The sequence below is a fragment of the Sarcophilus harrisii genome, chromosome 2 (assembly GCF_902635505.1).
Source record: "Sarcophilus harrisii chromosome 2, mSarHar1.11, whole genome shotgun sequence".
Taxonomy (NCBI): domain Eukaryota; kingdom Metazoa; phylum Chordata; class Mammalia; order Dasyuromorphia; family Dasyuridae; genus Sarcophilus; species Sarcophilus harrisii.
In genome coordinates this window covers 241,684,418-241,712,101 of record NC_045427.1, presented here as the reverse complement: position 1 = coordinate 241,712,101, position 27,684 = coordinate 241,684,418, and the positions used below count along the sequence as shown (strand labels likewise).

Below are 27,684 nucleotides of genomic sequence, written 5' to 3'. Positions count from 1 at the left end.
GCAGGGGGTGGGTTCGAGGGGAGGGGAGGGGAGGGGCTGGGGCCGGCCCGGCCCTCGGCGGGATTCCCTGCGGCGCAGCCTCTGGCTCCCAGTTGCTCTTCAGCTTCGGCCGCTGCCCCCTCCCCTCCACGCCACAGTAAGTATGATGTCTCTGCCCACCTTTTATCAGCCCGCCCGGCCTTATCTAGTACATTGCCGATCTGCGCCCGCGTACATGAGGGATCCCGTGGAAGCAACTTTCCTTAAGGCCCCCTCCCACCCCAGCCCGGTTCCCGCCTTCCTCTCGCTACCGGAGCCCTGGGCCCTTCAGGCCGCCCCAAGGGTCTCTGAGCCGCTACGGGACGTGCTGGTCTCTTTCAAGGCAAAATTTTGGCATCCCGTTACGCCTTGATAGTGCCAACCTAGGCACTTACCGCGGCCATATACTTAGCTCTCCCGGGGCCCTGCTGCTCCGTGGACGCGCCAGAAAGAATCAGCTACTTTAGCCCCTCACCTCCCGAGACCTCAAATGCTCTCCTGCGACAATCTGAGGAATTGGGGCTCATGGGTGAACCTAAAGACTATCCTTCCCTTCGCCGTTTTCTTTCCTCTTCCTTCTCTTCTTTCAGTAAGTCTAGCTCGTTGAAGACACTCTCCTCCGCCGGTTCTATCCTTATTCTTCATGGTATCCTAGTCCTTAGAAACTTAGCTTCCCGGAATCGGCGCAGTGCAATGGGTTTCCAAGATTAGTAATGGGTTGGCCGTTCAATTTTTCACTACTTCAGGGTGCCCAACCTCTGCAGCTCTTAGTTCAACTTTTCTTCTCCAAAGGGAACCGGGCCCTTACAACTTGGGGGGAGGGGAAGGAGTAAGATGCGTGGAGGTGGAATAGTTAGTTCTCTCTTGTCGTTGCTTTTCGATCCCCGTCCTCCGAAAGGGAAAAAAAAAAAGTGCTGAGAAAAGAATTTGTCTTCGATTTAAGACATTTGCCCAGGTGTTAATTAGAAGTGAGTCCGAAAACGCTGTACACGGGTTACAGCAACCACCCGATCAGGGACTCTTGCTTTTCTTGAGAAATGGAATTCCTGGCTAATAGGGAGTGGAATAAGAGCTGAAGAGGAGGTATTGAAAATTAGCCACGTAGAAACCTGTATTCAGCCAGACCTTACAGAGCCCCGATCTCTGAGCCTGTCTATTTCACAGTTTTCGAGGGAGCCGGGTATATCGCCTCTAGTGTCAGCCAAGTTATCTGGGAAGTATGGAGGGGATAATATAGCGAACTAGTCAAGCTAAATGAAAACTGAATCTTCCACTGGTGTTCCCGGTCTGACTGGGCCTTCTCCGGGATAAAATAGAATGGCTCTGCCAGAGACCAAGGAAGGAAGCAGAAAGAATACCCAAACGCGGAGGGCAGGTGCAATTCGGGAAGCGGGTGGATCATTTGAGGGAAGAGGGTGATTTTAGGATACATAGAAAAGCTCTATGTCCATAAACAAAAAAGACCAAGTTGATGGTCTTGTTTCTCTTTTTCATCTCCTTCCAGGTAACATCTTTTCCTGACAACATCTGGATACCAGTCCCCCTAAGTCGACCCAGATAGCCAGCCAGATAAGAGAGAGAAAATCACCAAGTCAGACACTGGGGGAAAATACGACCGAATTTTAACGCTTTGTTCCTTCAGCCTCGGCACCTGGTTCCTGCTGTACCCCTGAGCTTCCAGTTTTAATCACACCTCCAATCGCCCCTTTCTGGACTAGGAACTACGAGGCCTACTTAGAGATGTACCAAAGTTTGGCACTCGCTTCGAACCCCGGCCAAGCACCCTATGCCCACGACTCCAGTAGCTTCCTACACTCTCCAGCAGCCAGTTCCCCCGTATATGTGCCCACGACTAGGGTGCCTTCCATGCTCCCTACGATGCCGTATCTGGCAGGCTGTGAGGCTGCACATCAGAGCCATCCGCTGGGGAGTCACCCGAGTTGGGCCCAGGCAAGTGGAGAGGCCTCGGCTTTTAACCCTGGCAGTCCCCATCCACCCTCTGGTTTCTCCTACTCTCACAGCCCTCCTGGAGGCAGCGGTGGGGGTCGGGATGGAAGCTACCAGAGCCCCCTGCTCCTGGGCAGTGGCACCAGGGAGCAATACACCAACTCGTTAGTGCGCTCAGTCAGCGGATCCTATTCCAACACCTACCCAGCCTATGTAAGCCCGGACATGGCCCCTTCCTGGACTGCCGGACACTTCGAAAGCAGCGTTCTACACAGCCTACAAAGCCGCCAAGCTGGCCTTCCAGGCAGAAGGTCCACTTTTGGTGAGTTCTTTTCTCCTTTACCCAGCTAGTGCTCCTCACCAGTTTTTCTGTGCCTCGACTCCGTACTCCTAATCATTCTATTTGTGAGTTCTCTACCACTTCTCCAAGACCCAACCAGATATTGTCCCCCTTGCTCCTGGGTGAAATGGGGAGGATGGGAAGAACAGAATGGCAGAGTGGGGTGTAATTGAGAGGATAGAAGGGGGAAACTTAGTTTTCTTCTTTATCCTTATTTTGGAACAAATTATATTTTAATTTTTCCGAAGAGACAAGTCCTGGTCACCTGCCCACGTTTTCTGAAATGTCTTACTGCCTGAGGTCAGGTTCAGAAATTCACAATTAGTCTAGAGGAGTTCCCATCTGCACCCTTCACCCCCAGTCTCTAGGGGATTAGGTCCCAGTGTCTTTAAGATATGAGGTTTCCCTTGAATCTTTGCCCTTAAGAGGAGAGAGAGAGGATTAGGATAAAGATCACTTCTTTCAGAGACAGGCACTTTACCCTTTCTACTCTACTCTAATCCCCAAATCTCAGGGGTTTCTGAGAGTGGCACATATTCTCAACTGTTAGCTTTGCTTACACAAGGAAGTGTGCAAATGTTATTGTAAACCAATTAAGAGGTTCATTTTACCTTATATTGAAACACTCTCATCCCAATTACAAAAAAAAATCATGCAAAAAAAAAAAAACAAACTTAAAAACTTTCCCCAAAAAAACTCCCTTTCCATCAATAAGAGGAATTTCCAGGTGAAATGCCCCCAAAATTATTCTGGCCAACCTTTATAGTCATGCCAGGCATAACCTATTGGCCACCTCATAGGACTGGGGATCTGAGGAATGCGAGGAAGGAGTTTTTTTGCCTAGGAGAAGCTATGCCCTAGTTTAATGGAAGAAAACTCCTTTGAAAAGTGTGTAAGCTCCAAGTTTCCCATATGAGCCCTTCAACCAAAGCCAACCTCTCTGAGATCATTTTCTTTGCCCTCACCTGTGCTCAGTGACCCTATCCTCTGAGCTGAAAAGCCAGTGTTTAAGCCAAAGGAGTATATTTATAGGCTTTTAACATTTAAGTAATTTTTTTTTTTTTAGGGAAATTAGTTTATATCTGAATAGACTTTTGGTTTCCTAATTCAGCTTTTTCCAAACAATTCCCAAATTGCCTTGTTCTCCCCCTTCCAAGGAGATAATGAAACTCAATCAGGCAGTGGTCAATAAAAGCTACTTGGGTTGAGGGCCATTTTAGCCTATTCTTTTAAGTCATTCTCCCCCCTTACATACTCATACTGGCACAGTCACAGATACTCTCCTGTCACCCTTTTGCTAAGGTGTTTCTTCTTTCTCTCTGGTGTTTTAAGACCCTTTCTGCAATTGCCAAAGTTCCTCATTCTCTTCTCTCTTCTGTTTCTCTTCCTCCTTCCTCTCTTCTTTTTCAGTCCTCTCCCTCATCTTATTCTATTTTCCTATGTCTTTTTCAGACACTTTCCCTTCTCTCCTTTTCCCTCTTCATATTTACTACTCAGTCTCCTCTCCCTTCCCCTCATTGCTTTCTTGCATCTAAATTTACTTTCCCATTCTCTATATTGACAACTATCCTGTCAATCTTCTCCCACCTCTCCTGTTCCTTCACCCCTCCCCTCCACTGTCCTGTCTCTTCCAGCTCTTTCCTATATGAAATCCCCAATTCCACCCCCTCCAAACTTTGTTTTGTTTTGAAAAGCACTTCAAACCCTCAGCAGTTATCTCCTTCCCTGCCACCCTCCCCCCCCCTCCCCACTCTATGACTGGGCTCCGAGGAGCTTATCTCTACTGAGAACAAAGTCACCCAGAGGAGAGAGTGTGAGACCTCTGCCTTCTCTACTTCTCCTCCCCCACAATTGCAGAACTCTCAACCTAAGTAGGAAAAATATTCTGTCCCTTCTTCCTCAGTCATAGACCAGATCTACATCTCAATTAAACGGATCATTTAGATACACCCATTTCCAAAACCCAAAGGATCATCCAAAAAAAATCCACAGTTTGCCTGAAAGTTGGCAAAACATTCCATTTTTCCTTCTGATTTGTGCTATGTGGATTACTCTGAAGATTCGGGATAGAAGGAAATGCGAGTTTGGGGGTACCGGGAATATATTAATGGCGAAACTTCTGGCTTAAGATTCAGAAGATGAAAAGCTGAGCCTTTCTTCGCCTCGCACTCACTAACCTGCACTAGTCTCGAGTTGAGTCTGACATTCCATAATGGATCACCTATTGATTTGGGCACCTTACACCAAAAATTCCAAGTGTTTTTCCTTCTCTCCTCGAAGAATGAACTTCTCAATAACTAGAAAGATTCTCAGTTAGCTACAAGGAAAGGGGGGCAATTGGCCAGGGAAATTGCAAATCTCCTTTATCTGGAGAAGTATCAATCAGCCCGGAACCAGCCTACCTTTAAACTCCTTTGCCCTCGGTTGCAAGCTACTTTCTTAATGCCACCACAAGCTCTAGAATAGGAAGAGATCTTAAAACATAAAATATCAAAGGCTGAAATGGGCTTAAAAATACAGAATGCAGAGTTGGAAGTGACCTTAGAACATTTGTTGCTAGAGCTGGAAAAAAAGAAACTTAAAGAAGAGACCTAACATATCCTAATCAAAACACTTCGTTGCAAGGATGGTGAAATGGAAGCGCAGAAGAAGAAAAGTGGCTTGCCCAAGGTCACATATGTAATAAGTAGCCAATATTGAAGACTACAGCATACTGTACTTTGAGTAATTAGATCATCAGTGAGTTTGAGTTTCTTGGGGTTTATTAACATCACCTCTGAGGCACGTTTACTGGAGGGATTCGGGAGATGCCTCGGAACTAAATCAATTTTTCAAAAGGAAGTAATCTAACTCTAAGAATTTATGCATGTGGCCTCTAGCTGCTTCTAGCAAGAAGACAAAATGGAGCAGACTAACCCCCGAACACTCACTCTCCGCTCTGTCCTGGTCCTAGGTCTAGGGTCTCTGGTCCCGGGTCCAGTCTTGCCTCCTCCCCCCCGCCCCTTAGCCCCCGGCCTGGCGCGGCTCCTCTGTCGGTCCTTGGCAGCCCAGCCCGAGGTGTGATTGATCCTGCGTCACCTCCCCCCTGCTCACCACCACCCCCCAAACAGTCCTAGCGCCCGCGGCCCCCACACACATTCCATCCGTCTTGGCCCAGCCTGCGCGTCGCCACCAGTCAAAGCCCCCAAAGGTTTGATGGAAATCAGGGAAGCCCCCAAGTCGGCCTCCAGTCCCTCCCACACCCACCCACTCACCCACCCCCGCCTTTAATCGCCTTACAATAACATCGCTTCTGAGCCCTGTTTAGACAACCCGGCCAGCGGGCCAGTCTGTCCGCCGTGCCGGCCTCAAAGCCCAGTCGGCCCGTGGGACGCGCGGAGGCCAAGGGCTGGGCTTAGATAGTCAGGGCCCGGCCTTGGGAGAAAAGCAGGCAAAAACCGCAACATTAACACCCCCAAGCTGGGGGAAGGGAGAAGCGCGGAGATAGAGGGAAGAAGGACGCGGAGGAAGACTGGAGGGAAAGGATGCGTGAGAACAAGGAATAAAATCAACCTTCTTAACTCAAAATCCAGGAAGGTTAAATTGAAAAGAAAACAGGGAGACCTGGCTAGGCTTTGGTCAGCAGATTGATGCTAACGTCTATTACCCCCTCCTCATTCCTCTACTCCCCAGCACCTCGTAGAGAGAGTCTTCTCGAGAGCTTTCTGTATTTCCCATGACCAAGATGTAGTGGAAGGGGCAAAGCTGCTTAGCCATATGAACGGGGGAAGAAAAGACTAATTCCACGAAAAAGCAGGGAAAGATCTGCATCCCAGTGGTTTTCTGCTGCTCTAGATATTCCTTCTCTAAGAGATAGAAAGAAAGCGAATAGTGGATACTTTCCGGGACATTACAGATCACACAGAACCAGGGTTTCTGGAAGTTCCGTTTTCCAATCTCCATTTTAATACGCACGGCCGCACTGGATATCCAAGATGTAATGGTAAATCTTGGACAAGTCATTTTTACTTCTAGGGGTCTCAGCACTTAGAGATTGTAAAATGAGATCCTTAAAATACATGATCTTTCAGTACCTTCCAGCTCTAGATTGTGTACTTTGGAAAGTTAGTTTGGGATTCCATCAAGAAGGTGGACATAATGGCACTGAATTTTATGTCTCACTTCTCTGTTCCTTATGTTTAAACATGAAGTCACAAACCTGAAGCCAAGGCTGATGAAGCCGAGGCTTCTGACTTAGGATTCAAGTTTGTTGCAATTTTTTTTTTCGTTGTTATTATTTACACACAATACATTGATTCTCTTCTTCCTTTCCAATGAAAACCTTCAAAACCTATCATCCCCTATACACTTCCCTATCTACATCTCCTTCATAATAATAATAATAAATTTTTTTAAAAAATTCAAAAGCCTGGCAATTAGGTCAGTCTTCTGTCTCTCTGGGATAGAAGATTTAGATGTGGGGAGACATTGGGGGAGGAAAGAGCACTGAATTTTTAAGTCGGAAAATGGATCTGATATTGAATCCTGGCTTTGCATTAGTTGAGTAATCTTAGCTTAGTCACTTTATCCCTCTCTTCTCAATTTCCCCATCTGCAAAAAAGTCTGTCTGAGCTCTAAATACTCTACTATAGAGGGAAGGACGAACTTGGCTTTGCATATGCAGCGTTCCCCCTTCTCAGACGAACCCTGAAATCCCTTTCGTCTCTCAGTTTCAGAATTCCTGGAAGAGTTCCCCGGTGAGGGCCGCGAGTGCGTTAATTGTGGTGCCATGTCCACGCCGCTGTGGAGGCGAGACGGCACAGGCCACTACCTCTGCAACGCCTGTGGCCTCTACCACAAAATGAATGGCATCAACCGGCCGCTCATCAAGCCCCAGAAGAGGCTGGTAAGTCAGAGTCTGAGAAGTTGGTCACGTCCTGCTGTTAAAGCCAAACACTGTTCTTTCTATCTGGGAGAAAGACTGTGTCCACCCTAGGGCTAGGAACACAGGGTATCGTGCGAATAAGGCTTACAAAAGCAGTATTTTTCTATGTCCTTAAATTACCTGGGAAATTAACCCTCGAATCTGCTTTGTCCTGGAGACCCCGAATTGAAACAGAAGGAGAGGTCTCGAAAGAGGGGAGTGGAGAAAGTGGAGGGAAGGTGCGGGGACGAGGGTACGGGAGAGACAGTGCATCTGCAAAACAGGATTAGCAACTACGTAAGCTTTCAGTCCAACCCTACGGACTCGGGGGCAGAAATGGTGAGCTAGGATTGACCTTTTGGGATGGGGGAGGTTTGTGTTAAAATATTTCCTCCTCTGATACCCCCACCATCACCACCACCACCACCACCTTGGCAAAATAGCTTGGCAGAGGACTATGTTCAAGTGAAGGGATGCTGGATGGGACCTAAGAGGTCAAATAGTAGTAATCCAATTCCCTCATTTTATAGATAAGGAAACAGATTTAAGGTTGTTAATTAGCTTGCCTGAGATCACATAGAGAAAAAGCATAAAAGGCGAGATTTGAACGCAGGTTCTCTGATTGCCCTTTCTGCTGCCCAAAGTTTGGTTTCTGTTCAGTCAGAGAAATGCCTGCCCATTACAGAGCTCCGGAATAAAACAGGCGGTTTTTCTTTTTGACTTTTTCCCATTCGATTTAAAGCAAATGGACTTAAGATTTAACATATCAATACCTCTTCCCTCTCCTCTCCCCCGAGCCTTGCGGCTTTCAAACTAAGGTCTAATTGAGTGAGTTCAGGGTTTCCTCCTCCTTTTTTTTGACTTTTTGCACTTTCAAGTTGGCCAGTTCAGTATAGACTAACCGGCAGAACTGTTATCAGAGACAGTAATTCAGGACTTTTAAAGCTCTGCTGAGTTTGAGGCAGGATGCTCACAGCTGCCAGCACCTTTGAGCCTGTCCCAGCCGCTGTGAGTATAGCTTTTTAGAGAATTTCTGTTTGGCTGATTCATCCACTTTCCCCTTTGGAAGGATGTGTGTGTGCGTGTACACATACACACATACATACATACATATATGCTACACACATACATACATATATGCTACTTTTAAATACTTTTTCCTACCAATATGAAGTTTCTCTTTCTGGATTTTGGCCAAGGACCATAAGAATAGGTGCTTTTAGGAAATATATTGGAACAAAATTCATAAAGCTCTAAGAGCAGGCTGCCCAGCTAGAATTATGAATTAATAAGTGGTTCTAAAAAGACCAGTGTAGGCTTCCTCTGAAAGTAAATTCTCTGTTATCACTGAGGAAAAAGGAAAACTAACCTGGGGTTGTCCACATCAGAAAAGACTATAAACTCCAAAAATATATCCCCAGAGTTAAAAGCCATATTTAATATTCTAATTAAGATATTCACATACTTCTCTGCCACTTTCTTTCTTGATTTCAGAAAGATTCTAGCTAGTGTGGTGCAAAAATAAATAAACAAATAAATAAATAAAATTGGATATTTTTGACACATGTGGCAAGTTTTACACTCCTTGAGTATAACAATTGAGGAGCAGTCCTAATTTTGACTTACACCTGCCAAAAAACTACTTCTTAGGCTCTTGCAGAAAAAATGTAAAAGTATTTTTCCCAGGAAAGAGGAGAATATTTCTTAGAAACATAACTAAACATAAAAATAACTGAGAAATACCCCAAGTCCTCCTACAGAGTTTAAGTTACTGGAAGGCTCCCCCTGCCTCCCTCTCTCTCCCCAAAATGAAAACCAAATGAGATAATTTTCTAATTTCTTTAGTAATAAGCCATTCAATGGTATTGGATTTCTGCTTCTCTCTCCACCCCCATCCCAATCATTTGGTCTATTGGTCAGGATATATGCCCTTAAATAAAAGACCCAAAGCAAGTGCCTGAATTTTCCTTTTTAAATTTGGAATGGATTATTTATGTTGGTTTCAATCTGATTTTCATTTGTTTTGAAATGTTTAGACCCTCTTGAGAGTGTGGAGAACTTAGGGGATCTGGGGAGAGAGAACAGGAATTGTCCTAAATTTCTGTTTGGTAAACATTTATCATTGACCACTAATTTTAGAGGGATAAGGAAGCTGGTTGATTTTTTGAGTTTTCCACAATCTAAGATATGGTTACCTTTGGAATTGGGTTGGGCTGAATTTAAAGTAGTTTCTCTTGTGTAGGACTTGGGACTAGATCCTCTTTTTATGGCAGTTTATGAGTTGGCTCCATGGTTTGGGAGTAGGCATCTATCTTACTTCATCTTTAGAATTCATTTTAGACATTTCCACAGTTCAATCAAGTGTGTGTACACTTTTCTTATGGGGTGTTGAATCCAATGTGTTCAAATCCTCCTCTAAGATCAAATAGTCACGTTTAATACTTGCTCCCATAAATTAAGAATTTAATATTTATATTTACATATTGTACATTAACAGTAAATATAAAGGAGGAATATAAGAATGAGTATTTAATTGAAAAAATATTTATTTTAGTCTTTATCACTATCATGAGTATCAGTTGAAAAAATATATGTAAAGTACATTGCAAGCTTTCTAACTGACTTCCTACAGTATAGATATGACCATTTCTCTCTCTGTCTGTCCCTCTGTCTCTGTCTGTCTGTCTGTCTCTCTCTTTCACACACACACACACACACACACACACACATACACACACACACACACACACACACACACACACGTTCCCTATCAGCTCCATTATCAGAAATAAAATCCTTTTGAGATTACAAGTTCTTCTTAATTTGGTCCCCTCTTACTTTTCCAGTTTTCTTACATTTTATAACTCTCTTTGCTCCCTCCTTCCCAATCTCACCACCACATATATACTCCGTATCATCAAGTAACAAAGGTCTCCTTACTGTTTTTCAAACAAGATACTCTACCTCCTGGCATTTGCTCTGGCTGTCTCCCAGGTTTAGAATTCGATCCATTTTCTTCTCTGTCTCTGAGCTTCCCTGCCTTCCTTTCAAGCCCTAGCTAAATTAGCAAGTTCTACAAAAAAGTTTTTATTGATCTCCCTTGTTGCCAGTGTCTCCCTTCTGTTGTTTATCTCTAATTTATTCTGTATATATCTTTTCTTTACACACTGTTTGCATGCTATTCTCTCCCCCATTAGACATTAAGTGCAAGCACTTAAGCAAGAGGGACCAGAATTTAAGAATACCTTGACAAAAAAGACCAAGCTATATCAATTGGTTCACTACATTTTTTTTAAATTCATAAGGCAGAGAAAATAGAGATAAGATAAAATTGTTTGTTTCAAATTAAGATTTTAGTAAGAAAAATGTTATGTCAATTAATGAGCCTGGTCTTCCTAGTATTAATAAATACTTGAAAATGGATTATTAAGTACTTACTATGAATTAAGATTTGTATTAAATACTAGAGTATAAATTCAAGGAAAAAGACAGTAGAGGCCTTCAGGAGCCTAATTCTAATGCACAAAGATTGAAAACTAGGAATGGGAAGGGTACCGTGGAGGTACCCAGAGTATGAGGCTCAAAAATAGTCAGAAGAGGTGCTTAAGCCCTTTCCCAATATGGAGGTCTCACCCCAGAGAGAGAGGGATTTTACAAGATGAGGAGGCCATAAGAACTAAGGGAAATTTCAAGGTGAGAAGGGATGGAAGGCATAGTGTCAAAGTCAGAAACCATTCCATGAGCTGAATGAAGGAAAATATTTTAATGTATGTCTTTAAACACAAGATTTATCACTTGACTACTGGTATTGGTGATAGTGATTATAGTACTGGTAGTAATGATAATTTACTGATACTTTAGGATTTTAGTGAAAATAGTACTTCAGTAATACTCAATAGCAATTGGTTACAGCAACTCTTGAAGAGAATTAAATTATACTTCCTAAATTATAAAAGGATTAGGAGCTCAGTTGGTAGAAGGACTCACACACTGGGATTATAAATCTTTAATGTCTCAATGTACAAATATAGAGTGTCTCCAAAGACTTAGTATCATAACAATTTGATATTAAACATTAAAACTTAAGCTTTAAGAGCTAAAACCTGCACTGAGACTTTTGGGATGCTCTATGGTAAAATATCATTAAACCAAATTTGGTTTGATTTTTTAAAATCTGTTTTGAATTATCGTCTAGTCACTAGCTGATTTTGTTTGAAAATAATTAAATGGTAAAAATCCAGTTACTTCCAAGCCTTTTTATGTTTTGTTATTTTTTTACATTTTTCATTTTGTTTTGGTAGTGTAATAACTGACATTTATACAGGTGTCCCAAAAATCCTGGTTCTGTTTTTAGCTTTAATAGCTTAACACTGCACCAAGGGAAAGGAATAAACATTTTTCAAGTGCTACTCTATTCCAGGCACTGTGCTATAAGATTTTTACAAATATTAGCTCATTTTATCCTTTTAACAACTCCGGGAAATGGGTATTATTATTATCTTCACTTTATAGTCTAGGAAAATGAGGTAGACAGAGGTTAAATGAGTGTTCAGGATCACACACCTAAAGAGTATCTGAAGTTGTATTTGAACTCAAGACTTCCTGATTCTGGATCCAGCTCTCCCTTCACTTAGGTGTCTAAAGACTTCTGAGATACTCTTCCGACATAAACCTTTAAAACATTTAAAGCAAGTTGCAGTCATCTTCTCATTAAATCTCACAAAATCTTATTAAGAGGGTATTAAGGTGTGATTATTTCCACTTTTCAGATGAAGAAACTGAGACTCAGAGAGGTTAAATGACTTATCCATGATCATAAAGCTAGTAATTCTTTGATGAAATTTTACTAAATTATTACAAGACTTGTAGCAACATTAGGTTTGAAATTAAGGCTATTGGGATGCTCACTTAAGGAATATTTTCACTATCACCCTGAAGAAAAACAAATAAGTCTAATGTTCTGGATCAAAGAGTAAGGTGAGAAAATTTAGAAGAGTGCTCTCAGATGATACATTTCAGTAGTGTCTATACAGGTTTCCAGATTAACAATTTGACTGAATCTGGCAACCAGTTTGACCCAATAAGTCCAATTTTTAAATTTCAAATTTTTAAAAATTGAATTTACTGTTTGTGCTAGAATTCTATAGACTTTACTATTAAAATAATTTCAGGGAGTGAGGGAAACTTTGACTGGGGGATTGGGGATGGCTTGATGTAGACAATAGGTAGCTAGACTTAAGGTCAAGAAGACCTAGACTTTTTTCCTCTGACAATTGAAAGGCAAGTTATTTAATTTTTATGGGCTTCATTTTCATTATTTCTTGGTGATACCAATGCCTAGACTTACCTTAATGGAGAAAATTCAGATTAAAAAAAACATATATATATATATATATATATATATATATATATACATACACACACACACACACACACACATGTGCACATATATATGTACACACATATACACATACAGGCATATACACACATGTGTCTATACGTATATACATATATGTGTGTATATGTACATGCATTCTATTCATGTACACACATGCGTATATATACATATGTGTATATACAAATAGATATCAGCTATTTCTTCTCTAAATCTACTAAAATCTCTCAGTAAAATCTTTTCATTGGTGACGGAAAGGGTCAACGTCCTACAGAAAAGCTTTTTCAAAATTGTATTTTGAGAATATGGGTCTTAACAATTGGGGGGGGGAGGGAATTAGAGATTTAATCATTCCATTATAAAATATCAGAATTGGGAGAGGTCAAGTGGTCTAACTTTCTCATTTTATGGAGGAAGGTGAGGTTCAGAGAGGGCAATTGATATACCTATATCACACAATAAGTCAAAGAGACAGAAAATAAATCTTAGAATCCAAACATCATGATTTTTGAAGCATTTGAATCTTCTATAGTACCACCTTTGGAGGGGAGGAAGGTGGGACTCGGCTCTGGGAGTAGGGGGGAGGGAGGCACCATATTTGTGCCACAATATGAAAACTCAGTCAACTTTAACCCTAAATAATCAACTTTAACTCAGAACTCCTGACTTCAAATGAGCCAACCTCCCCCAGTAGCAGGTATTAAAGGCATGTGCCCCATGATTTATTTACTACTTTTAGAAGAATGGATGTAAATGATGGGGCCATCTTGTACACTAAACAAAAATTTCCCTTTGACAACATACTTCTAAAGATCTTGAATTAGATGCAGAGATTCTGCCTAACATTTCTGGCCAGAAAAAAGAAAAAAACCCAGTAGTCATTATTTAATAATATGGAAGAACATTTTGGTATTTTTTAGAAACAAATAGGGTAGGGATGATTTCTTAGGTAGAATGATTTTCTGTTTTTCATTGTGTGAGAATGTGATAGAATGTTTATTTTATTTATGATTGAACCCAGGAATTTAAGTGTTAAAGGTAAATTAGTAAGTTATTTTCTGATCATTGCTAGCTTCCTTTTCCATGAGTGGCAAAAGATTCCTGCATTTTTTCCTCTTCTTTCTCATCCTATCCAATGCCAGCCTTCAAGAGAATAAAGAAAGGGTCTTCCCTTCCTTACCATGGTAGCTCCACATTTCTCTCTTCTTTCTCTCTCAATATCTTCCCTGTCTTCCTTTCTAAGATCCTGGGGTCTCCCCTCTGACCTGTTATGGAACAGCAGGAATTCAACTTTATTTTTTCATTTCTGTTGCTACAAGGCCCTCACTTTAAGTTCCAGACTATCCTATATCAGAAGCCATAAGCTGCATTTAATATGTGGTCTTCCCATTATGGAATTAGTGAGATGATCCTCAACACTAAAACTTTAAAATCCACAATTAAAGAGGCAAAAGGAAAGACCACTAATCAAACTTAGCATTTCCTAGATTCAAGTCTCAGAATCCCTCAAACAGGTAAAGAGTACAGTAAGTGGGGCAGGAGAAATGGTAAAGGACAATTTTGGTGTTATAGTTACATTTTTTAAGCTCAAAGATACCTTAGTGTATCTTTGGGTAAAATAAAATCACTAAACTTGTATGTAAGAAGAAGAATTTTGGTTCAACCTTTTTTTCAAGGTTATGATCAAAGTATCCATAGCACTGAAGATGCTTCTTCTTGACATCCACATTTTAAAAAAATATCTCTAAGCTTTTGGACTTAGTCTGGAATTTCATAGCTCTGAGCCAGGCACATCCCAACCACATTGCCAAGTTTAAAGCCAAGCAAAAATCTGATCACGTCAGTGTTAATGGTAGCCATTAATCAGTCAAAAAACATTTATTAACTGCCTACTATGTGCCAAGCACTGCTCTAAGTACTGAAGTTATCAGCAATAATTGTCTTGCCTCATAACAATTACTGAAGTCTTCCAGTCCTCAACTTCTCCAGCCTGCCAACCCCAACAGCAGTTCTAAAGACAAACCTGGTGTGTTCATCTCACTAATTCATTCGTGTATGCATGCATTTTGAGTTTATCTCCCCTCCCCCTGCCATCAGACATTCATTCATTGCCTGTTGTATGCAGAGCCCTATGCTAGTTATTGGAGGAGTGACAAAGTTTAAATAAGACAGGGTCCCCAGTCCTATGAAGCTCATTCTCCAATAGTAGGCTCTGGGTACAGCTCTAACATGCCTTATTATATAAGTACCATAGAGAAAGGGCAATCTGAAGGGATAGATCATCACTGACCAGGGCCATTTCACTGGCTTCTGCAGTGGAAATGTCTTTAGATGTGTTCTTGAGATGTATCTATCATTTTGTGGAAAGAAATAGGCTCCAGATTTCTCTGAACTAACTTGACTGCACTAGCTATATTTTTTAATGACACATAAGTTCCCAATAAGTTTCTATGATATAGCTATTATAACTGGAGTTCTGTTTTCTATGATTGATCACAACTGGAGTAGCTTCTCTCCTATCTTTGCAAATGTTATTAAAAGAAAAGTACTTAAAGGTCACAGTCTTTGAAGAGATATTCCACTGAATCATAGGGGTCATGTTCACCATTCTATAAAAACAAACCATTCTTTCTTCTCTTTCTCATGAGTATTTCATTGGGGAAAGACTCCATGTGTTCATTCATTCATGAATAAGCTGGTGACTTGATAAAGAGAGCAATGGATCTGGAATTAAGAAGATCTGAGTGCAAATTCAAGTTTAGAGACTAAGGGAATATCTTAACCTCTCTCTGCCTCAATGTCCTCATCTGTAAAATAGAGATAATAATAACACTTCCATTCCAGAATTATTGTGAGGATCATATGAGATTATATTTGCAAACTGTATTGTACAATAGAAATGATACCTATTGAAACAGCTGTGATACAACTGATATCATTTCTTTTTATTGTGCTATTGCTGATCAATGTGTCAAGAAAAGAGGATCACCCTCTCTGGTTCCAATAAAGTAGAGGAAACTAGGACTTATGACTGTCTCAGGCTGTTGCATCCCAATTTAGGAAAGACCTGTGGTTATTATGCTTGAGCAATTCTGGCACTGGCAATGAACAGTACCCCACAGCACCAGAGATACCCTAAAATCATCTTTCATGTTACATAAAAAAGTACAGGAAATAATTCAGATGCATTCAGTTGAATTGGAAGTGGAATTAAATGCTTTGGTAGCTCATTGATTGATATGTCTGGTAGCTTCCTTTTTTAATGACTTGTTTTTATTAGTTAGATTTTAAGGTCAGGTGTTTTTAGATGTGTTTATGACATAGCCCTCTAAATTTTAGTATCAGTAGGCAAAGTCCCCATGGCCACACCCTAGTTATGGTTCTGCCTCAGCTAAGTGAACTGAAGGCCCTGAGCCCTCTCATTTCTTCAGTAATACATTTGTGCTTGAGTAATCACAGGAACTCAGAGAAAGCCAACCTAAATAAGAGTAGTAAGCTATTAATAATTGCCCATAATTGTCCAGTTACAGGTATTTATTCTGACAGAGAATATCCACAGTCCCTAAATCTCAATGTTCATGGCAAAAATCTGTTAGAAAAATGATTAATTGCTCAAACAGGCATCCATCTTAGCTCAAATTGGACTGATATTAGACATCAGAAAATATCCCCTGCTTCTCTCTGCTACACTTTCCTACATTGTGGAAAGTCCCCTACCTAACCTGAGCCATGAAGAATTTTATATCAATCCACATTGAGACTCAATTTCCATATCCATAGAATGAAGAAGTTGGGCAAAAGGATTTCTAATATCCCTTCAAATCCCCAAATGGCATGATCTCATGACAACCAATTCTGGTTAATAAAGCATTATCCCATTAATCCAACAACTCCACCCCAACACAGTTTTTCCCTTAATTATATGGATGATTATCTCAATCCTCTACCTCATTTTACCTGTATGGAATCAACCTCAGTTCTATTCCATAGACCTTACATAAACACTTCTACTTAAAAACTTCCAGCAGTATCCTATCACTGAAATGTGCTTTGCACAGAATGAGTGATAAATTTATGTCTATTAAGTAAATAAGGAAGTGAGGATGAAGGGAAAGAAGGGAGGGAATAAGTATTTATGTAACAATTTCTATCACATGGATAGGGTAAGCACAGGGTCTGGAGTCTAGAAGATCTGAATTCAAATCTGCCCTCAGATACTTACTAATTGTGTGACCCTGAGCAAGTCATTTAACCTCATTTGCCTCAGTTTCCTCATCTGTAAAATGAAGGAAATGGCAAGCCACTCTGATATCTTTGTCAAGAAAATTCCAAATGAAGACTCCAATGTGATTGAAATGACTGCTCAAGCACTGTACTAGGCACTTTTATCTCACTTAGCCTTTATAACAACCCTATGAGGGAGGAACTCTTATTATCCCTCTTTTATAGTTGAGGAAAGAGGGCTCTGGGCTTGGATTTGAATCTAGCCTAGAAGGTTTTTTCCTTCCCCTCTAAAATGTGAATACTAATAATATCTGCCATGTTTATTTCACAGGATTATTGTGAAGTTTAAATGACATTTGGATATTTAGAAGGTAATTCCATGTTTTTAGAATGGAAAACCTTTTCTGTGTTGGGTTCATCTAGTATTGGGGCATGAGAGAATGCTACAATATAGAGTCCAAAGGATTTTCTAGTTTGATAGTTCTTCCATCAAAAAAGGGTTTTCTAGAGGAGAGATCAGAGTAGCAGATGTCTCAACTCCCCTTATTTACTTCCAAAATCTTATTCCAAAGTCTCAGATCCCAGAAATGAAGAGGAAACCCTCCTACAATAACTGCAATAGAGAGATATGCTATGTGAAGTCATTCCTAGCTAAGACCCCTTTCTTCATCAGTGTTCTGATGTGAGATCCCTCAGTTTCTTTAGTGAGGCAGAATCTCCCAGCCACAAATAGCTGCATATAGATACTCAGGGCGGTATCACAGAAGGTTGCCTCTCATCCTGCTCACTCTAAGTTTTAATGAGATTTTGGTGGTTTATCAGTTACACATGGTGTAGGGGGAGGGTACTATCTGATTTCTTGCTACATTAAAAAAAAAATAAACATTTGAGTACAGAGTTGAAGGCAACAGTTTCTTAGGCAAGGTCATCATGTGAAAAGGGGGCTCCAAAGGAGGGGAAGTTGGCCCAGGAGTCCTGCCTTTGGAGAAAGCTGCTGGCAAATTCAAAATAACATTATGCTATTTGTCCTTCAGTGAGCAAAATTGTAGCCTTGGCAGTAGTTCCCGCCTCCCTCACGATGATGAATCCCAGCAGAGAAAATAAAAATAGGTTGGAACTAGGCCTTTTAGTCCAAGGGTGATGATACCTCCTGAATTTATTCAGAATCTACAAATTATAATTTTATTACAAAGAACACTCCCAGATTTTCATTGACTTCAGAGTTAAAAGAACATTTCTCTCTCAGCCCTTATGACTAAGAGAATTCCCCTCAGAAATTCATAGATCTATTTCAAATGAAAAGAACCTACCAATGAATAATTCTTTCAATTTTTTCAGTCTAGTGATTCATATACTTCGGTATTGTGTAACACAGGCCCAGTACAATGTTAACTTGTTATTTTTTTTATTTTTACTTAGTAATGTTCATTGTGTCTCAAGTAGTGATACACTATGTACTTTAGAGCAACAGAATATCATTTCTCTTAAAAAAAAAAAAAAAAAAAAAACCTCCCCCCTAATTGGGAGCATAATGTAATTTAAAAAAAAACACACACATTCATATTTTTTCAGTATCCTTACAACACTGAAATAAGTTGGCAGTGTATACACATACACACACATATATGCATATACATATACATATACATATAATTGTGCTCATTTTGTACAGACAGTGAATGTGGTATGGTATAAAGGAGATTTGGTTGGGGTCACAGTTGTATTCCAGTATAAACTTTGTCTTTGGGGCAAAATAATTCACTTCTCTGTACCTCAGTTTCCTTGTCAGTCAAATGGAAATAATAGTACCTTTTTTTTCTACCCAGAAGATAAGATAGAGGTGAAGAAAGGAATGAAAAGAATGTTAAGTGCTTTTAAAAAGAGAGAGAGAGAGAGAGAGAGCCAGGATAATTAATTATATTTACTAATTGCTGGAGAAGGGGAAAGAACAAGTATTTAACATGCATACTATGTTGTCAGGTACTGTGCTAAGCCCTTTTTACAAATATTATCTCATTTGATCCTAACAACAGCCTTGTGAGATAGGTACTATTATCATCCCTATTTAAAGCTAAGGAAATTGAGTTAACCAGAGGTTAAGTATCTTGTCCAGGGTCATATAGCTAGTAACTATCTGAGGCTGGATTTGAACTCATCTTCCTGAGTCCAGGTCCAACATTTCATCTACTGTACCACCTAAGTGCCTCTTTGGGATGAGCATCCTTGGATCTAAAATATATTTAATAGCATATCCCTCTGGTTTTTCATACACACACACACACACACACACACAAATACATGAACACTACCAACAATTCACAACTCTTGAAAGTTGGATTTTGTTTTGTTTTGTTTTTAATAACTGTTATAACACACTAAAATGAAAATATTCCTGAACCAGAAGTCAGGAAAGCTGCTTGCTAGTTCTAGTTCTGAGTCATTAGGAAAGTCACTACATCCCTTATTCATAAAATGAGAATACTATTATAACACTCTGACCATTATCACTATTACTGATGATGATGATAAGTGTTCTCTTCTTTATGAAATTACTTTGCATAGTTTTTTTGTGAATTTGTGCATATATTGTACTCTCTTTCCACCAATAGAATATAATCTCCTTGAAGGCGGGAATCTTTTTCTTTTTGTCATTGTCAACAAGCACAATGCTTTGCAATACCAAGTATTTTATAAATGTTTGCTGTACTGCTTAATTTAATTCAGTGATTACAGTGATTACAGCACCACTCATCTGTTTCACAAGGCTGTTGTAAAGATAGTGGATAAATGCACTTTTAATTTAATTCAACAAATGTGTACTGAAGGGCATGGTAGCATGGAGTAGTGATTAGAGAGCAGGCTTCAGTCAGTAAGACCTGGATTCTCTGATCCTTTCTTGGACTGATTAGATAACCCTGAGCATGTCTCTGAAACTCTCAGTGCCCCCAGACAAGTCTATAAAAGCTATAAATTGTGAAGTCTGAATTGATCTACATTAACTGTTAGAGGAATTTTCCTCTCCAATAATTTTTTACCTGCCATGCATGAAATCACAGGTACAGACCACATTCAATATTAGCTCTGCTTTAGAGCTCTGAGAATAAAAAAAAAAAAGATGCCATCTCTTTCCTCAGAGAGCTTATATTCTATTAAAATAAATTGAAAATGTGTAAAGTAAAAAGAACTATTGAATGAGATGATATTAGAACCAAGGCTTACTATACAGTAGGAATTAAAAGGAGTCTCCTAAAGCATCTAGTCCAACCACCTTCTTTTACAGAAAATTGATGTTCAGAAACAGGAAGTGACAGACAGAACAGAGAATGATCCTCACTTTTCCTAACTCTTCACCTAGTGTTCTCTCCTTATTGCATGTTGTTTTGGTTTTTGTTGTTATACAAGAAATAAAATTTAAATCCTTTTCTGAGGAAAGTAGATATTTTTCATCTTCCTTTTTTCAAACCTAAACCTCAGTCTCAAAGACATTAAAACCTTCTTTCACTCCTCTTTTCTTGTTATTTTTGAGATGTAAAACTGCCCTGTGTACAGTTAACTAGAACGGAACCTTCCATCTGCCTTCCTGAAATACTCTCATCTTTACCAGGCTCCTGGCCTTCCTATTTCCTTCCCCTTCAGTCCATTTATCATTTGACCCTGGGGGCTGGTTTGATGTGGCGTCAGTCTGGAAAAGTAAACAGGGATAGAATTCTTATAAGCATGCTTCATTTTTCTCCCAGACACTGGGATAGGCCTGGGGAACCCAAAAGGAGGAAGCATTCTGGGATGAGTTTTATGGATTTTTTTTTGGTTGGGACTGAAGAATATCACTCCAACACCTAAGTGGAAAGATAGCTCACACTCTGCAATGTGACTCAGAGATACACGGACACTCATTCCAGGCTCCCATTAACATTGCTCGGATGCCTTTGGTCCCCAGACATTAATAGGAAACACCCCAAGTGCTGGAGTTGACAGGTGAAGGCTAGAGAAAGAGCTGGCAGCCCCATCAATGTGGGAATAGGGGAGGGAAAGGATTCCTCTTCAGCAAAAAATTTACAGCAGGATAGACCAAGTAAAATTTTGTTGTTCTTGTTAGAATCATAAAGCGTTAGAACTAAGAGAATTTTTACAGACATCTAGTCTCACCCTTGTCATTTTAAAAATGAGAAAACTGGAGCCCAGAGAGTGACTCATTCAATGCCACTGACTAGAGGAGTAGAGCAGAAATAAAACTCAAAAAACTTCCCAAAGGATATGCACCTTGAAATAAGCCTTGAAAAATAGTGCAGGGGTGGCAGGGGATATGGAGGTGGGAAGAAAAGGGGAAAGGAAAGAATCTCAAATTATTTAATCTTTCATTTATCTTTTGATGTCACTCCTAAGTAATTTGGTGTCATAAGCTCAAGAATACCCGAGTTTGAATTCTGACTCAGATACTTGCACTTTATCTTCTTCAACCTCAATTTCCTGTTCTGTAAAATGAAGAAAATATAGTACCTGTCTCAGAATTGTTGTATATGATAATATATGTAAACTGCATTGCAAGCCTCAAAGAGAACTTTTTCCCAAGAATGTGACCAGTCCTGTAGACAACCCACGTATAATCAGGCCACATCACCAGGTCACTGGACTAGAATGGAGGTTTCTTGCTGAGATTGTTCTTCACATCTTCCTTCCTCTAGCTCTAGAAGAAGATACTATACTCTCTCTCTCTCTCTCTCTCTCTCTCTCTCTCTCTCTCTCTCTCTCTCTCTCTTTCTCTCTCTCTGTCTCTCTCTCTCTTTCTCTCTCTCTGTCTCTCTCTCTCTTTCTCTCTCTATCTGTCTGTCTCTGTGTGTCTCTCTGTCTCTCTCTGTCTCTCTGTCTCTCTCTGTCTCTCTGTCTCTCTCTCTCTTTCTCTGTGTGTGTGTCTCTCTCTTTCTTTCTTTCTCTCTGCCTCCATCTCCGTCTCTGTCTCTGTCTGTCTATCTGTCTGTCTCTGTCTGTCTGTCTGTCTCTCTCTCTCTCACACACACACACACACACACACATACTCACTCACACTTTTCTTGGTCATACACTCCAGTTTCTCAAGATCTTTTTGCTAGAAAATTCATCCCAAATTCCATCCTGGTTCTCTATTTTTACAATTGCTAGGAAATCAACATAGGAACCTTTGGAAAGGGAGTGGGGTTTGGACCCTAACACTCATTTGAATGTCTCTGGTTCCAGTCAGTTCCAGGCACTTAAGGGCCCTCCCTGCATCAAACCCTCCCCACCCCACTTCTTTCTGTTATGAAATATGAATGTGACAGCCAGAACCCATACATTCTCAAACAGAGAGGCATTAGGAATCTGGCCAGGTTTATCAGCTTTAATGAAAGGGCTCTGGGGATGAGAGTGATCTCAGACACAGGCTATGCCTTTCATCGGCCCTTTATCTCTCCCTTGACCCCTTCCAACATTTTCTTCTCCTAGGAAAAAGTCATGAAGCACTAAAGTCCAATGGGCAACAAAAGCCCCCTTGCTGCAATCAAGCTCACCCTATTTTTCTTTCTCCTGTTTAGTCCTCAACTCGACGGGCTGGACTTTGCTGCACTAATTGCCACACAACCAATACCACCCTGTGGAGGAGAAATGCAGAAGGGGAGCCAGTGTGCAATGCCTGTGGACTCTATATGAAGCTTCATGGGGTAAGTGGGGCCTTGGGACCAGAATTTGGTTAAAGGAAAGTGTGAAAATGGAGTTATATAGCCAAAGAGGTGAAATAAGTCTTCTGTGCCCTGCAGAGTCTTTGATTACTATTCAATGACTCTCCACAACCAAAAGCTTCTTAAAGACCTTCCCACTCATTTCAGAAAAACTCCCATCACAACCTTCAGAAGAGTGAGTGAAAGGATGTCTTTGGTTCCTTAATAATCACGGTCTATTGGGTCTTCAGATACCGTCAAAGTCTAGTCTGAGGTTACCTGGGGTAAAAACTATTTTTCCTATAGTACTAAGTTAATTGTCTCTTGAAATCTTCCATTTTCTGTCTATGTAGCAATGTGAGGCCAGCTTTTCTTCACATACTTTAACTATAACAATATATTGAAACAGACTGAATACACAAGCAGATGTGAGAACAAAACTTCTTTTAAGCTAGACATTAAAGAGATGTGAAAAAGAAATATGTAAAACAATGCCACTTGTTTGTTTTGTTTTGGAAAATAGTGATTTTTCTAAAAGATGTTTTTTCTGTTAACATGCAATAGATTGTGAATTTTAAATGAATGTTTTGTTTATGTTTAATGTTTAAATGTGAATGTTAAATGAATTAATAAATGAATGTTTTAAACACCCATAAGTAATAATTATAGTATGGGATAGATAGATATGTCCTACATTTTAAAAAAAGTTCTGTGAGATCCTTAATAATATCTAAAAGAAGAAAAAGTTCCTGAGACCAAAAATATTTGAGAAATGTCAATTTAATCCAACAAATGGAGAAATTGAGACCCAGATAGGAAAAATGACTTGCTGTCCTTTAGAGTCAATTCATACATCTGTTCTTCATCAACAAATATTTGCCAGCCACATACTATGGCCCAGCTATAAGAGAAACATATCAAAGAGAAGGTATAGTTTTGTGATAAAATGAGAAAAATCTTTTAGAAAGGTATATTAACTTGTTGAGGGCAGAGATTTGATTTTGTGTTTATATGCCCAGTGTTTAACACTGGGCTTGATACATGTATTTAATGAGTTTTCACTAAAAAAACTTAGTGTGTGCTCTCAGGAAGCTCACATTTTGAGACTTACATAGTGAGCAGCCTATAAACTAGGATGCAGTGTTGATGCTAGAGTACTGAATTATGTGACTCCAGAGTACAGTGTAGCAAGAGAAGAGTGGGAGTGAGTGGAGAAGGCTTCTTGGAGAAATGAGAGAGGAAGTAAATCCTAATTACAAATGATGAAAAGAGGCCTATGATGAAGGGGAAATGGAGAGAAACCAAACCACCACAGTTGTGGGAAGGACACATGCTAAAGCAGGACTAAAGAACTAGACTAAGGCAAGGTGGCCCCCTCTCTCCCTGAGAACTAAAAGCAGGATACTGGGGGCTTCAAAACAAAACATAACTCATTATCTTTCCTCAAACTCCTCTCCTCTATCTCATTTCCCTTTTTTTTTTTTTTCTTTTTTCTGACAAGGCAATTGGGGTTAAATGACTTGCCTAGGATTACAAAATTATGAAATGTTAGGTATCTAAAGTCAGACTTAAACTCAGGTCCTCCTGACTCCAGGGCCAGTGCTTTATCCACTCCACCATCTAGCTGCCTCACTTTCCTTTACTTTGGAGGGTATCACTATCCTCCCAGACACCTAGGCTCACAGCCTCAAAGTCATCCTCAAATTCTTACTCTTTGTTCCCCCTCCCCCTATAAATGATCAATTATCAAGTTTTGTCATTTCTACCTAGGTAACATTTCTCAAACATGGCCCCACTTTTTTCCACTGACATTTCCCACAATCTTGATTCAGGTCCTTATCACCTCACATCTACACTATTGAAATAACCTACTCATTGGTCTCCCTGACTTAAGTCTTTCCCTGGTCCAATTCATTTCCCATTCAGCTATGATCTTCCTGAAGTGCAAGTTTGACCATGTTACCATCTCCATTCAGTAAACTCTAATGGCTCCCTATCACTTCCAAGATCAAATATAATGTCCCTCTTTGGGTTTTAAAGTCAAGCCTGATTCCTTCCTATTTTCAGAAGTCTTCTTATCTCTTACCTCCCACACTCTTTAATCCAGAAACACTGACCTGCTTGTACCTCAAACACGCTTCATTTCCTGAATCTAGATACTTTCATTTGCTATCCCCAATGTTTGAAAATATCTCCCTCCTCATCTCTGTCTTCTGACTTCCTCAGCTTCCTTTATATCTCATTTAAAGTCTCATCTTTTACAAGAGGCTTTTCCCAGATCTCCTTAATCTTAGTATCTTTCCTCTAAGATTCACTCTCTCCCCCAATTTATTCTGTCTATATTTTTTGGTACAAGATTGTATATTGTTTTCCCATTAGACCATGAGCTGCTTGAAAAGAGGAATTAGGTGTTTTTTTTTTTAAAATGGCATATTGTAGATGCTCAAGAAAGGATTATTGTTATTGACTGATCTCTCTGTGCTCCTGTTAAGGTACCTCGTCCCCTTGCCATGAAGAAGGAAAGCATCCAGACAAGGAAACGGAAGCCCAAAAACATTGCCAAAGCCAAGAGCTCCACAGGTACTCATGGCTTAAGCCACCATTTAAAGGAGCTGAGATGGACCATCTCTAATATTCTGAGGAGGAAGCTTCCTGTACTGTGGGAGTGAGGATGGGCTGAGGGGAGTATGTAGAGGAGAGAATAGGCTCAGTGTACAGAACAGAGGCTCAGCTCCAGGGCAAATCTCTTATGCTCTATTCCACATTAGGGGTTCTTTAGAGATTGTGTTTTTCCAAGTAGGGAGAGTTAGGCAAAATATGTGACTGCCTATCCCAAATGAAAAAAGTATCATCAAGAGCCAAATATTTCTTGACCTATCTGAAGTGTCATTGTTAGAGCTTCATTTTTTACTTATTTATTTTTGGAATAATCATTGTTCTCCTAAAATGCATATACCTTGGGAAAAGTAACTAACTTAATCTTTAAAACTTTAGTAGAAATGAGATTTTTCTGAGTTTAGAACCATATACAGATTCTTAGGACAAACAAGTTTAAAGGCAGAAAGGAGAGAGTGCAGGGACCCCCAGAAAAAAAAAACCATCACAATCAATTCTATTCTGAAATAGCAGAAGTGGGGAAGGTAGGAGAGAAATAAGGCAAGATAGAAAGAAGTTGGACAAAGCTATTGAAAACGCAATGATCCATAGTCTAGTACTTAGACGAAGTTATATGAGAGTTGAAAGTCTAAATATATATATATATATATATATATATTTATATAGAATTTGAACAAGTCACTTAATCTCTCCGTGGCCCAACTTATCCTAGAGAAAGAAAATTTACTAGTTACACCTTACATACAGATCATAACTATCTCTTCCCAGGATCAACAGCCTCAACCACAAATTCCCCATCTTCCATCACCAACTCTGACAGCACTGCCACTTTAAAACCTGAGCCAAACCTGACATCCCCTCAGTATCCAGGGCAGACCATCACCTCTCAGGTAAGACCAGGTAGGGAAAAGAGGCTCAGGGGGACCAGACCAGAGCAATCAGGGATAAAAATTCATAGGGCAATCAGGTTCCCCAAGAGCTCTCTCTGAAGTGAAGTATAAAGGGAAGTGTGAGGGCAACTTTCATAGCGAGAGGGCACAGGGAAGAGCTCTCCAAAATGGCTTTTTGTGGAGGATCATACCTACTTAGAAGTGGGCAAAAGGAATGACCTAATAACCCTCTTCAGCCACAGGTTGGCTAATCTAGCATAAGTGTAAACTTGAATTGAGCACAGTGCCTTCTGTACCTCTCCAGCCTTAAACCCAGCCCAGGTCATATTCCCCTTATCCCAGTTATTTCCCAGAAACAGGGTACGGTAGGGATGGGAGGTGGCAAGAGACAGGGTGAGGATGAAATGCAAAATAGACATATCCCTGAACTTATTATCTCTATTAACCATAATGTGGCTTATGGCCAGATACCTCTCCCACTCACCACCTTTCAAAGAGGACCTCAATATTAATTCACTGTCATGATTTTGTAGATTCCTGTGCTCTTATCTTTTTAGTCTTCACCTTTCCAGGTGTAAAACCTCAAACTCTTAATTTACCTCAAACTCTTAATTTGCCTCCACTATGGCCCTGTCCTGTTTTGCCCAATTGTAAAGCATTCTGGGAACCTTCACCATAAGTGGTAGCAAATTTATATATGATGGAACCATTGTCTCAAAGGAAGCATGAGTCATGATCCAGCCTTTGGGGACCAGGTTTGGCACCAAATCAGAATCCTAACTCAAAGAAAGGGTAGACCCGTTCCCAGAGTCATGTGCCTGGATCTCCCATGCACACTTCTTATTCCCCCAGCAGGGTCCTAGCCCAGCAGAAGATCCCCTGGGCCCCAACCACTCGGAGTTCAAGTTCGAGCCTGAGGATTATACTTTCCCATCCTCTGTGACTTCCCAGTCTGGACTCAGCGTGCCCCTCCGCCAGGACTCATGGTGTGCCCTTGCCTTGGCTTAAATCCTCGGGCTCCCTGGAAACATCTTTTTTTGGACCAACCTTCCTACCTGTCCCTCTGATGGATGACAGAGAGGCCAGATGAGAGCCAATGACCTGACAATTTGCTTATGCACCGGCCCAGCGAGAGACTGAGAGATCCGGGGATACCTGGCTGCCTTCTGCGTTCACCACTCACCCTGTTTAGTTCTATCAACTTTAACTCAGCAGGAGCAAATTGGGCATTCCTCCTGGGAGCAGGAGGGATAGATTTATTTGTGAAAACCCTATACTGTCCCTCAATGCTGGGACAAACGTCCCTAAATCACATGTTTATTCCCAATGATTTCTTCCTCCTCTGACTACTTGGAGTGCAATTTGTCCCACTTCTCAATAAAGACTGATTATGTGTCACCACCTAATTTAATGTTTTTGTAAACAAACTAGCCATCAGTTTATCTAAAAACACAACCAGTTACTTTAAAAATTTACTGTATTATATTGAAAACAGTCATCTCTAGAGTGTTAGCTTCTGAAGCATGTATGTGCTCACCCTGAAAAGTCACTGGAGATGCAGGCATTGCTCATACTGTCCTACTTCCAAAGGATTTTTATAAAAATGATGAGCAGCACAGCCAAACACGCCTAAAGAATTTGAAGAAATAAAAACTTTGAAATCCAGTCATCTTTGCATCATT

The 27,684-nt window shown here is 40.4% G+C and overlaps 1 protein-coding gene across 4 annotated transcripts; it reads left to right on the top strand.

The window, feature by feature from the left end:
• GATA5 (GATA binding protein 5) lies at positions 1–27,684 on the top strand. Of its 4 annotated transcripts, none has more exons than XM_031951724.1 (7): positions 1–136; positions 1,523–2,287; positions 7,015–7,190; positions 22,374–22,499; positions 24,989–25,076; positions 25,881–26,002; positions 26,855–27,408. In XM_031951724.1, exons 2-7 carry the CDS (start codon positions 1,759–1,761, stop codon positions 27,008–27,010), a joined length of 1,197 nt encoding a protein of 398 aa, XP_031807584.1. In that variant the 5' UTR covers positions 1–136; positions 1,523–1,758; the 3' UTR covers positions 27,011–27,408. The 4 variants fall into 4 exon arrangements, with proteins under 4 accessions (XP_031807584.1, XP_031807587.1, XP_031807585.1 ...); XM_031951727.1 differs by having other exon boundaries at positions 3–136; positions 26,858–27,684; XM_031951725.1 differs by lacking the exon at positions 1–136 and adding an exon at positions 207–607.